This window comes from Salvelinus sp. IW2-2015, linkage group LG2 (genome assembly GCF_002910315.2).
Source record: "Salvelinus sp. IW2-2015 linkage group LG2, ASM291031v2, whole genome shotgun sequence".
Classification (NCBI taxonomy): domain Eukaryota; kingdom Metazoa; phylum Chordata; class Actinopteri; order Salmoniformes; family Salmonidae; genus Salvelinus; species Salvelinus sp. IW2-2015.
The window spans coordinates 40,633,913-40,647,063 of NC_036839.1; the positions used below are offsets into that span (position 1 = coordinate 40,633,913).

At 40.8% G+C, this 13,151-nt stretch overlaps 2 protein-coding genes across 6 annotated transcripts in view; one reads left to right on the forward strand and one right to left on the reverse strand.

Moving 5' to 3' along the window:
- Positions 1 to 1,854: 1,854 nt before the first annotated feature.
- Positions 1,855 to 7,706, reverse strand: LOC111980160 (mitochondrial pyruvate carrier 2). The gene is made up of 5 exons (XM_024010821.2): positions 7,088 to 7,706; positions 3,644 to 3,684; positions 3,445 to 3,529; positions 3,222 to 3,333; positions 1,855 to 2,963 (listed from the first exon to the last, which is right to left on the reverse strand). The coding sequence occupies exons 1-5, from the start codon at positions 7,179 to 7,181 to the stop codon at positions 2,906 to 2,908; spliced, it is 390 nt and encodes a 129-aa protein (XP_023866589.1). The 5' UTR covers positions 7,182 to 7,706; the 3' UTR covers positions 1,855 to 2,905.
- Positions 7,707 to 7,834: 128 nt separating this feature from the next.
- LOC111980126 (DDB1- and CUL4-associated factor 6) overlaps positions 7,835 to 13,151 on the forward strand; it is a 55,302-nt gene continuing 49,985 nt past the window's right edge. For all 5 annotated transcript variants that reach the window (XM_024010790.2, XM_024010805.2, XM_024010812.2 and 2 more), the window contains exon 1: positions 7,835 to 8,698. In XM_024010790.2, coding sequence (XP_023866558.1) covers positions 8,611 to 8,698 — 88 coding nt within the window. In that variant the 5' untranslated portion in view covers positions 7,835 to 8,610. The remainder of the gene's footprint in view (positions 8,699 to 13,151) is intronic.

Consider the following 13,151-nt stretch of genomic DNA (forward strand, 5'->3'; position numbering starts at 1 on the left):
ATTTGTGGGGTACAGAGATGAGGTAGTCATTCAAAAATCATGTTAAACACTATGAGTCCATGCAACATGTAACTTAAGTGATTTTTTTTTTTACTCCTGAACTTTAGGCTTGCCATTAAATGGATTGAATACTTATTGACTCAAGACATTTCAGCTTTTCATTTTTATTAATTTGTTTTTTWWAAATCCACTTTGACATTATGGGGTATTGTGTGTAGGCCAGTGACAATCACAATTTAATCCATTTTAAATTCAGTCTAACACAAAATGTGGGAAAAGTCAAGGGCTGTGAATACTGTATGTATAGGGAAGGTGGCTAGGCAGCAGCATGTATGTGAGTCAGTATACATTTATGTGTGAGTGTATGTGTGTTGGAGTATTAGTGTGTGTAGAGACTGCAAATATAAGAAAACAATACAAAGGTCAACTCAGTCCATGTAGCCATTTTGTTAGGTATTTAGCAGTCTAATGGCATGGATAGAAGATAGAAGCTGTTCAGGAGACTGTTGGTGTTAGACTTGTTGCACCAGTAGTGCTTGCTGTGCGGAAGCAGAGAACATATGATCTAATGCTTTTCCGGGCCTTTCACACCGCCTGATATAGAGGTCCTGGATGGCACCGAGCTCGACCCCAGTGATATACTGGGCTATCCACACCACCCTCTGTAGCGCCATGCGATCGAGGGCGGTGCTATTGCCATATCAAGTAGTGATGCAGCCAGTCAAGATGCTCTCAATGGTACAGCTGTAGGACTTTTTGATGGCTCGTGCCAAACCTTTTCAACCTCGAGAGGGGGAAGAGGCGCTGTCTTCACGACCCTGCATGTGTGTGTGGACCATTTTATGTTATTAGTGATATGGACACCAAGGAACTTGAAGCTCTCGACCCGCTCTACTCCAGCCCCGTCGATGTGGGTGTGCCTGCCCCCCCCATTTTCATGTAGCACCGTGTTGAGGGTCAGCGTGGCGGAGATGATGTTGCCTACCCTCACCACCTGGGGTCGGCCCATCAGGAAGTCCAGGATCCAGTTGTAGAGGGAGGTTTTCAGTCCCAGGGTCCTAAGCATGGTGATGAGCTTGGAGGGGACAATGGTGTTGAACACCGAGTTGTAGTCAATGCTTAGGTATTCCTCTTATCTAGGAGGGTGAGGGCAGTGTGGAGTGCAATTGAGATTGCGTGGTCTGTTGGGGCGCTATGCAAATTGGAGTGGGTCTAGTGTCAACTGTCTGACTTAGTTGGTGTTAAGACTCAACTTCCACCTAGTACAGCCAGGGGAGTATGGATCTCTCTGGTTCCGAGGTTTCTTCCTCCTGTGGAGTTTTTCCTTAACACTGCTTCTACTGGCACTTTAGTTGTCTTGGTTATCGTAAAGCACAGGCTGCATTTGCACAAGCAGCCCAATTCAGAACTTTTTACAAATCAGATCAGCACTGAAAAAGATCTGTGATCAGTCAGAAGACCAATTAGTGGATAAAAATATCAGAATTGGGCTGCCTGTGTAAACACAGCCTTAGTGACATGTTGAAAAGGTGTTGCGTATACCAACGTGGACCAATCAAGTGTTAACTTTGTATTTTTCTTATTTTTGATCCAATCTTTAGCATGTAAAACTGTTTCTCACAGTATAATGGTCTAGTTGGAAGAACAAGTAAAAATAAAAAATAAACAGCTAATTATGTAGAGGCATGAATGTTTCAGTTGGTTCCCACCCTTGTGGGACACTTGTGCCAAGTCACATATGGCTCAATTCGCAAGTCAGGTCCAAACACATTTTCAACTCAAGAGATTCTGCATACTCACTCTCCCTATCCAAACAATCTTTATCATACACTTTCTTCTCAGGAATGAAACTGCTTCAGAATATGCCAAGATTTTTAATTCAACAGTTAGAATAAATAAGGGCATATCCATTACATACAGACACTTAAGATAACCTCGACATACATAAGTGCCTGTTCATGTTTCAGTGCATTATGGACCACTGTAATTTGCCAGTTTTTGCTATAAAATGTCAGAGATCAATGAACAAAATGACTTTTTAAATTCTCATCTAGTTACACTAACAGATTGTGTCTCCCAACTACTGAGAACCAACCATTACGAGACGAGGACCTTGACTACAGGGCCAATACAGGTTGTCCTTCTTGGGTCCAAGTACCACGCTAGATTCCGCCCCCAAGAATGCAACACATAGGACACATTACCAAAAGGTTCTTCCTAATGATCGGGGGAAAAGGGTGGTGATTTCCTATTACTATTGGCATTTGAAAGTCTACAGTTAAAAGCTATATGAAATGTTTTTAACCTGATTTATTGGTTAAAGCATTTACAACACGTGGAAGGAACAGTCACATGGTATGCATGTACGGTTTAATCATCCTACGGATATAGAAATAGTTAACAAAATTATTGATGAAAATAGTCGAATAAGCATGTGGGATGAATGTGACATCTAATTTTTTTTAATTTGGGGAGACATTCTTTTTAACCACAGTCAACACAGATCCAAGACCTTCCTTGTTTGGAAACCACTCCATGAGGAATGATGACTACTCAAAGAAATAACGGAAAAAAAGCAACACTTCCCAAAAAGTGCATGCTAAACATMAATCATGAACATATTAAAAATTATACATTTGAGAACATAGTCATACAATGTTGCATGAAGTAAAACTTAAAAATACTACATCTTGTGCGTAGATGACAAACATTTGAGTGTTTTGGTAAGGGTTAATATGCCATTATAACCCTGAAGAAATCCAGGCAAATTACATGATCTACAGCAAGGAAACATTGTTTTTTTTCTACTGTAAAATTGAGTGAGGATGGAAGAGGGATGGAGGGACTGGGTTTGTGCCAGTGATTAGCTCCCGTACGGTCCATGGTGATGGACTGGTGACATAATTCAAGACTCTGCTGGGGTAGCCTCCTCCTTTGCTAGTGCCTTCTTCCCTTGTTCATACCTGTATTGTGAAAGGGGATAAGGGAAGAGAGGAAAATAAACTTGAGGTTTATGTACATTTATTCAAATACATTTGCCCTTATACGTCAAGGAAATAAAAGCTAAACATAAGAAAAAGTAAAACAGTTTATGAGCCTCCGGGTTGATTCCTAAAGAACTTACAAAGGACAGAAAAATGTATTGTGGCTGTTTATGGCGAAGCCAAATCTATAAGTCAGGTCTTCATTCTATTTCTGCACTCCAAGAGAGGTTCACTTACTGGAAGATCCTGTAGAGCTGGGATATTCCAGCACTACCCACAAATAAATTGACAGCAAAGAGGTTCCAGTTCTTTGGAATGATGACCAAAGAGTATCTGGACCAAGTCAGACCTGAGAAAGTGGGAAAAGTGATTAGTCAATGAGTGAAGTTGTTTATTTGACTGAAGGATTAATTTACACTATACCTGTCACTCACTGAATAATATAGGAACTCCACTATACCTGTGGCTGTCAGTACAGCAGACTGGGACATGCTCAGTTTCTCAGCTGGTCGACTCATATCTGCCAGGCCAGCACCGACTAGACCCTATAGAGATGAGGAAAGGCATGGGACTTGAAATTTGTTTCATTAGACAATGCCTTCAAACATGTTTACATTTAGATAAGGCAATAGCTCGAGCTTAGCAAATTCAGCCCTTACCCATTTGAACATCGGGGCCCAGAAGAAAATAGTCTTTGGACCTGGAATTAGAGAAGACGCAATCCATGAGAAAATTGATTACAGAACAGATTATAAAATATCAGACAATTCTCAGCAAATTCTCAGTTCAGGGCAGGGAAATCTTAAACACTTAATATGAGTGATGCTTGTGGATGAGTAGGCCTAAACTATTTTCATTGTTCTGCCATCTATCCCATTGGTAACCAAATAAGGCTAAATGACCTCTCCTAAGTAACATCTCACACTCCATGAATAAGATGATACTCAGAGATTTGTTTTTTTAAAACACCCGTAAGCTAGAGCCAAAAAATGTCCTTAAATGATAACAAAAAGTAAAATACATTTTTTTTTATACATAGTGGTGCAGCCAGTCCACACGGTGGCACAGTGCCCTTCTTTGGGGAGAACCATGGCGTGGACAAAAAGCTTCCACATGCAATACGCTAAGAACACCATTGCCTGCTCTGAATCTAATCTACCATCTCCATCAGAAAACACTTGGCTCCAGCTGCACAATGAGGAGGAGGTAAGATAACTCTGTTTTAACCAATCATTTTGCAGGGAGTTGGGCACCACCCCTCATGTGGTCAAAACTTTCTTCCCTTGTAGCTGTGTTCTGTTCTCCAATAGCAATGATAGAGCGCTGACAACTTTAGTCTGAACTTTAGTCTGCATTGAAAGATAAACATTATTGACTATACAGGAAGAGTTCATGCAGTGATAAGTCAACAAGAATAAAATCAGGGCATTAGTCCTCCTAGCCAGCAATCATTGTCTTACAACAATTTTAAAAGTTACAATTCAAGCATTAGGCTAATTATTTTTTCTCCACATTTTTACCAACAAGAATAGATGTAAAAACAAGGGTTGGCTGTGTCAGCTAGTGCCTCAATCTAATGCCACGTTCACAGTAGCAGTTTGAAGTGACTCAAGTCCTATTTTTTTGCATATCCGATTCTAATCTGTCCTTTTTCCTACAGTCTGAACAGCTAAAAAGCACACGGAATCAGATACTTCAACACACATTTCAAACCACCTATGTAGGCAGTTTGAAGTCAGGTATAAATCTGATTCCTGTCCATGCGACTTTCTGAACGGTCAAATCCGATGGTTTCTAGACTTATTTGGCATATCGTGCTGCTTGCTAGATCTGTTGACAGTTTTACAAGAATGTGGTAGCTAACTAGCTTGTTAATTGTTCACAAACAAGAGTGAATGTGCTAGAAAGAAACAGCTACCGTAGGAGCTAGAAACAGAGCTGCCATGTCTATTGTCACCATTTTGTACCTAGCTAGCTAGTTGACTGCTGTGGCTAGCTAAAACATACTTGTTTCGAAAGTTGGATTATTTTATCATTTGAGGCTATAAAAGTGGTTTTAACAATTCTAAGTAACTGGGAAACGTCCATGACAGGCATTGTCATCGCCTTAGCTTSCTACATAACTTCTGAGTGATAGGAAGCATGAGCACCACCACCGATCAGCCTACACCACTGCACACACACCCGTCATTATTATGACAAGTAGTGTAGCCATGTCAGCAAATGACTGCTGTCTGAACACACACAAATCCAATTTGGTCACTTGCTGTTTAGACAGTCAGTATTCCAAAATGGATAACACACACACATTATTTGAGCATTAAGGAATGCAATGCGACACCATTCAAAAAATGCCATCATTTGTTTTTTTGTTGATTGTGGTGGAAAAAGCCATCTGACGCCACTCCAGAATCTTCCATAAGTGTTCAATTGGGTTGAGATCTGGTGACAGGCAGACCGACACACACTTTAAACCCGCTATGCTCCCTTGGCTGCGTTTAAACAGGCAGCCCATTTCTGTAATTTGTTCCACTAATTGCTCTTTTGACCAATTACATCAGATATTTTTCAGAGCAGATTTGATGGGTCAAAATACCAATTAGTGAAAAAGATCCAAATTGGGCTGGCTGCCTGTCTAAAAGCAGCCAAGGTAATGGCCATCAGGGTATTATTATACACGACCCTAAGCATGATGGGATGTTAATGGCTTAATTAACTCAGGAACCACACCTGTGTGGAAGCACCTGCTTTCAATATACTTTGTATCCCTTATTTACTCAAGTGTTTAGTTTATTTTGGCAATTACCTGTAGGCCTACATAGGATGCTATGCAACAGGTTTGACCAGCGTTACAGGTTTGGCCAATCACATTTTTTCTGCCAAAGGCACATACACGTAACTGCCAAAATAAAGGAAACACAAACTAAGTGTCTTAATAGGGGCCACCCTGAGCCGCATCAATGCACCTTGGCATGGATTGTGTCTGGAACTCTATTGGGAGGAATGCAACACCATTCTTCCACAAGAAATTCCATAATTTGGTGTTTTGTTGATGGTGGTGCAAAATGCTGTCTCAGGCACCACTCCAGAATCTCCCGTAAGTGTTCAATTGGATTGAGATCTGGTGACTGACACACACACTTTAAACCCCCTATGCTCCTTTGACACCCCTCTTTCAAAGTTGCTGAGATCTGTTCTTCTAGCCATGGTAGCAACTGGGCATTTTTATACATGACCCTAAGCAGGATGGAATATTTTATTTGCTTAAATATCTCAGGAACCACACCTGCTTACTTTGGATCCCTAAATGACCAATATGTCCTTTATTTTGTCAGTTATCTGTAGTACACTGCATTAAATAGTGATATTTGGCATCATTAAAAACACCCCTAAGGACAAACGTATGGGACTTTGACGAATAACACATCCTATCACCTGTGCAGAATTGAGAGTCTGTCCTCTTACAAGATATATACAGGTTATAGAAAGGACAACATTTTGTAAGGACAAATGTTACAAAGGCTGTAGCTAAATTTACTGGTGTAGGAGTGTTCAAAGACTGCAAATGTTTACAAGCAGTTCACTCAACATTGATTTCCTAAAAACATGCAACTACTTATTCTGTAATGAACCTTGCAAATGCTGAAAATGAAATTGCTATGCTTAGCTTCCATTCGCTTTGATACTGCATTCCAGGCAATCCTCTCACACACAAAGTTCCACGCGACCACTTGCAACCAATGAGGTCTATGCCTGCAACCACGCTCATGTAGCCAGCTACTGTGTACCATTGACTGCACAGTACTCAATGGGATAACTAATCTGCAAAACTGTTGTGGCATCTCTTTACAGATTGAGGCGCCGCCATGACACATTTGTTTGGGTTAAAAACACAGAGCAGCGAGATTAGATAATAAAATATTGGTTACACATCAAAATATGTAGGAAGGGATTTTGACATCATTCACTAACTAAACCAAGGCCACTTCAGCAACAACAGCGGTCACCAATGTGTACCGTCCTCAATTTGGTCTAGACGCACGCCAGTTGCTGATAATCTATGGCTAACGCTGGCTGCCACAGTCTAATAGCATTTACATTACCTGCAGGGTGATTGTAGAGAGGTCTCAATTTTGCTGGTAACATTAGCCCGATTTTATCCAGCAGTTTGTGATAGGAAACTCTCATCGCAGCCATGTTTGCAAAAGGCTAATATTGTTGTCTAACGTTAACTACACCTGACCTAGCAAGCTAGCTAGCTTGCTAAATACGTAGCTACGAAGGTAAATTAGTTCGACTTTGACACTTGAGTATTGGTATTGCCCTATATCTAAAATGTGCAGCAATGTAGTCATAAAACGGTTCGGAAAAATGTCAAAGGCGCTGTCCTACTTTCGACCTTCTAATGCAAACCTATTGGCATGTAGCTAGCCTGCTATGCTACAACAGTGCTCATTCCTGGTGGCCTTGATTTGAGAGCTTTTACAAGGTGGTGACTTTTCTTCACAGCGCAACCTATCTAGCACAGTACCACAACAAGACGCTCCTAATTCCTATTGGTGTATTTGGGCCAATCCTCCGAACGTGATTGGTGTACCAGAGTCCAGGGCCATCCATTTAGCGACAGCAGATAGAGACGGGTTCTACCAGACTCTACCATTTGTTCATCTGTCTACATAATCCAGTATTAATATGATGCCACTTTACTACAGCATCGCGCAATTATAACTATATGATATATACTATCCTCAACTGAATTGTCAACTAATTGTTTCTAAACCCAGTTTCTAAACCCAGAGTAGCAACATCGCGAGACTTCCGGAAACGCTTGTGAAACAGACTAGAAAGACCAGGTCGGGGTTTTACGTTGGAGAAGTGAAAAATATTCCATAGTTGTTCATTTTCTCGAAATCGAAAGGCAAATCCTAGATTCGAGCCGATGTCTTCAGTAGTTAAACATGGTATTACTCCAACCTCGTGATAGTGACAAACTGACACGTTTTAATTTGTCAAAAACAATTTTATATCGAATGAGTGCCTTTGAATTGACGGCCTGTACATGCGCAGTTCGGCGAGAGTCGACCGTTATACCATATGTTGTTTATAACTAAACCTTGTTCTATATGTGGTTATACGTACTTCTTCTCATGTGCTTAGCTAGGCAACGTCGCCATGACATCACCTACAAGTGTGAACGGCGATTTCAATTGGAGAGCAGTTTCTGTCTATCATCATACTGTACTGACTTTGTCTACTCCTTGCGGGCTGCGTCATACTGCTGCAATGTTGACGGTCTCGATTAATATTATCGAGCATAGAAATAGAACGCATAGAACGCCCCGCACACCATCGTTGTTTCAACCAGGGAGTTCGACACAACAAGAGAGAGAAGTAGAGCCACCCAAATAACATCAGAGGAATAAAGCGACCGAAGAGAGGCTGCAAAATGAAGAGGGGGCGATAAACATAGCTGTATATAGCTTAGCACGCATGCTAACGTTGGCTTCTAGTTAGCTAGCTACGTCGAAACGGCCACGCAGAGAACAACATCAAAAGGCGATAGTCAGAAGAAGGGTTTACAACTGTATTTCAATGGTATTTTTAAATAAAAGCAGGTTCGAGCATTATGTCCTGCTCTGGTAACCTGGTTTGGGATGTTAACAAGCGTTCCATTGGATATAATGACCCGAATGCTGTCAGGATCAACTACTTAGGTAAGAGCTCCTACCTGTGTCCAAAATAATTAGCAATAACACACACAGCTACAGTGAACGTCGACCAGTTAGTTAGCTATGTTTTCGATTAGATTACTAACATGTGAAATACAAGCTGACAACAATGCAGCGAACTTGTTTCCCCACTTCAGACACCAGTGGCGTTGATTTGTTTCTTTGCAATTATTGCTTGCCTTTCCGCGTGGGCAGCTTGCTATTTTGTAACAATACCCCTCTTGCCACAGCAAGCTAGCAATGCCTTTTTAGGTAGCTATAGCTAACTAGCACAATTGCTGATTTGTGCCAGTTCCCTTTGGTGAAAGTGGAGGTTATTAAAATAACTGTGGTTACATTTCATTTGTGAATTTAAATATCCTATTTTGATGTTTGATTGACCAATTCTTTCCTCACATAGGTTACAAGTTGTAGCTTGCGGAAATGTCTATATGCACCTGCTGTCTAGTCTACCCTTTGTCCTTACAAAATCAAGAATAATGGCTGGTTATTTTAAGACGGTGTTTCTGCAGAAATAGAGAACGAGTTTCAGGCCTAGTCATCCGGAGTTTTGATTATTGCAATTTGCCCAATTGCTAATGAAATTAGTAGAGCTGCCAAATCTCACGCAGTAGCCTAGAGACACACGCATTTGAGCCCTTTCTCACGCTCACTCGACACATCTTATCGCACACATCGAAAAGTAGTGGTTTTATTTTTCTAATTAATCCAGTATATTCATTGCGTTAACCTTTTAACTGTGCTGCAAATTGTTTAGAAATCGGAGCATCGACACTTGCAATTTAATAACATCACGAGCGGAACCTATATTATTATTATTATTATTATTGGCCTGTCTTGCAACAGCACTGGGAACCGCGGCACATTAAAGCATATGATTGGTCTAGTTATGTAATGAATCAAGGTGATTGGATGCGCGTTTTAAAGAAAAAGCCCCTCAAGATGAGAGGAGCCGAATGGAGAGATTTTGTCAACAACATTATTTTGCTGTTACTCCCTATTGCAGAATGCAGCCTTTTGACAGCATGTACTGATGTCGATTTAATCCATATTTGTTTAGTCCCCTCGTTTGGTGATTGGCATTTAGGCTGTGTTAACGAAAAGGCAGCAGACAGACCTACAGTATGTTTTAGCAGGGAAGTTTGGTGGGGTCATTGGCATTAATACGTGTCACATATCAGTTTGCAAACAATGTAGTAAAATAATAATAATAATGGAGTTAATAAAGTCTTATACAAACATGGTCTCTTTTTTTAATTTCTTGAGTAAGGCRGTTCCAAAATGCAGTGTTCAGCCTAGCTCAGTATTTTGTCACATATTTTTTTAAATGTAACCTTTATTTATTTAACTAGGCAAGTCAGTTACGAACAAATTCTTGTTTACAATGACGGCCTAAACCGGACAACGCTGGGCCAATTGTGCGCCGCCCTATCGGACTCCCGATCATGGCCGGTTGTGAAACAACCTGGATCTGTAGTGATGCAGTGACTTAGGAGCCACTCATGGGGACACTATAACCGAAAAATCTAGGGGAGAGCTTGAAAATTCAAGCCCCTTGGGTGCTGCCATAGAGTTACAATAGAAGTGCCCATCCAAGAAGGCTCAAGGTCATTGGCCACAGATAAGTTGACGCCAAATCACGTTATCTACCATTGCTTTGATTGGACTGATCATGCCAACATCATACTTTCAAAATCTTAGCTAGCAAGCTAGCAGTCATCATCATGAATCAAGCTGACAATCTACTGGCAAATACTTTTCAATCCTTGTCATATCAAGAGAAATTATAGATAAAAAGTATCGGTGCTCATTGGACATAAACATTACACAACAAATTCAACAAGAGCTGTTTTGGAAGTTTAAGTAATCACTAGCCTGCTATTCAGRGGAGTGGGTGTGTGGTCCAAGTCTGAGTTTAAGGGTCTCTTTTCTAAGCTTAAAAGGATACACATTCAACAATAGCCATGCTGTCAATCCAACATGACTTCTATTGCGTTCAAAACAACTAGGAAATCTCAGACTTCAGTGTGTTCAAGACAACCGGGAACTCGGAAACTAAACAAGCTCTGACTGGGAAAATATGTTTTGAACGGTCATCACACTCAGAATTCGAAGTGGGACCTCTGGCCTCTTTTTAGAGCTCTGACCTGAAGATCACTGACGTCATGATTCAACCCTGTTTTTTCCCCCCGAGTTCCCAGTTGTCTTGAAAGCACCATCAATCCAGAGAATGCCAGACTTTGAGGAAAGTTTGATGACAAAATTTGCCCACGAAGGACCGCCGTGTCACCTTCCTGCACAACAAGCTGAGTCCAAAAACGTCTTGCATAAATGAGGTAATATGCCAGGGAGATATGTATACTGTAGCTAAGAAAGTCATACTAAGTGTATGTTCTGTAGGAAGCTGTTAGTAGCCCATGTGCCTCACCCTCATAATTTAGCCTACTGTTTGACTTGGTGGTGCACATGTAGCCTTTAGCCTGCTTTAAAGAAATGTCATAATTGAATACTATAAGAGCTTTCATTGTCTGATGTATATGCCCCCTTTATTTATCCTACAGTTTTGACTTGTTGTACAGGGAGAATACTGTAAGAACGGCCCATGTTCTGAATTCTGTCGCTGTACATTTTAGAAGTGCTGAAGAAATATTTATATTTACTCCGTCTGTCCTAGCTCGCTCATGTCTTAATCGAAATTACGGATTGCCTCTTATCCGCTCGCCGTCCCCTTATGCCATATTTGTACATTTCAATTGTCAGTAGAAACCACATTTGTTTAAGCAAGTCAGCCATTTCAGCTATGTTTTTTAAAAAGACAGTAAATGAGGCTGAGTGAACTGTTTAGCTGGCAGACAAGGATCCGTTGATGGCCAGGTGTAGCAGTGGTAAGGTGTTGGGARTCTGCTGTTGGGACATCTTTATGTAGGCCCTAACAGTTTGTGGGCACTGTTTGTCACTGTTATAGTGCAATTCATGTATTGTTTAGTGTTGGGTAGTAGCTTTGCTGGCATGCATCAACATTTTTATTTTTTAGTTTAGTGTGTAATTTCTCTCTCGTGCGGTCATGGCTGAAGACGGCGCAAATTCCTACTATTTGTGTCCTGGTTAAACGTGGGACGTCCCTAATTATAAACAAACATTTGGTTAAATTCATGGTTATTGCAACATTTTCAGATCTATTAGAAGTGATTAATAGACGAAATAACAATGTCATTTAACCAATTGACTGGCCAGAGATCAGGGCATTCATCAGCAAAGACGCAGTGCAAGCTGATAGTATTTTCAACAACCAAATTGAAGTCAAAATGATTAATGAAGTGTGTCAGCTGTATGGTGATTTGCGATTCATAACTAACTTACATTTTACCGGTACAACCAGTAGCAATAGGCCAACCAATAACACCACGCCGGAATTTGTTTGAAGTGATGATGCGCCGCCGAGAACAGCTAGCATGTCCAGTAAAGTACATCGCCAGTGGCACGCACACAGATCAGCAGGTGGGGGCTTTTCGTGGCAGCCAGACGAGACAATCGAAAGAGGATGCGGTGAGCAAAGTTACTGGGCTCGAATTTAGTCACGCTTGATCTATATAGATTGATGCTTCTAATTGTGCATGTTATAAACAACATTTTTTTGTTGTTGATGATGATGATGAAAGGTTATACTCTATATGGCTGGATTTATGTATATATTTTCCCAATGCTACATTCATTTGGCAGACCTAACTTGATAGACTAGGCCTTGTAGAAAGAGGGTCAATGAGAGGCCTAATCATACAGTCGTATGAAAACGTTTGGGCACCCCTCTGAGGCTGCATAATAATTTACTCTGTCGTCACAGAAAATGATCACAGTGGCATGCCATTCATTTTCTAATAAAAGCTGAGTACTGGGGTATTGTCCAGACAAAGATTTTTAGTGTAGCAATATTAAGTTGTATGAAATTAAATCAGATGTGAAAAATAGGCTATGCAAAAATGTGGGCACCCTTGTCATTCTGTTAATTTGAATACCTGTAACTACTTAGCAGTGATTAATTGGAACACACAATTGGTTTGGTGAGCTTATTAAGCCTTGAACTTCATAGACAAGTGCATCCAATCATGAGAAAAGGTATTTAAGGTGGCCAATTGCAAGTTGTTGTTCTCTTTGACTCTCCTCTGAAGAGTGGCAACATGGGGGCCTCAAAACAATTCTCAAATGACCTGAAAACAAAGATTGTTCAACATTATGGTTTAGAGGAAGGCTACAAAAAGCTATCGCAGAGATTTAAGCTGTCAGTGTCCACTGTGAGGAACATAGTGAGGAAATGAAAGACCACAGGCACAGTTCTTGTTAAGGCCAGAAGTGGCAGGCCAAGTAAAATATCGGCGAGGCGAAGGATGGTGAACGGTCAAAAACAGCCCACAGACCACCTCCAAAGACCTACAACATCATC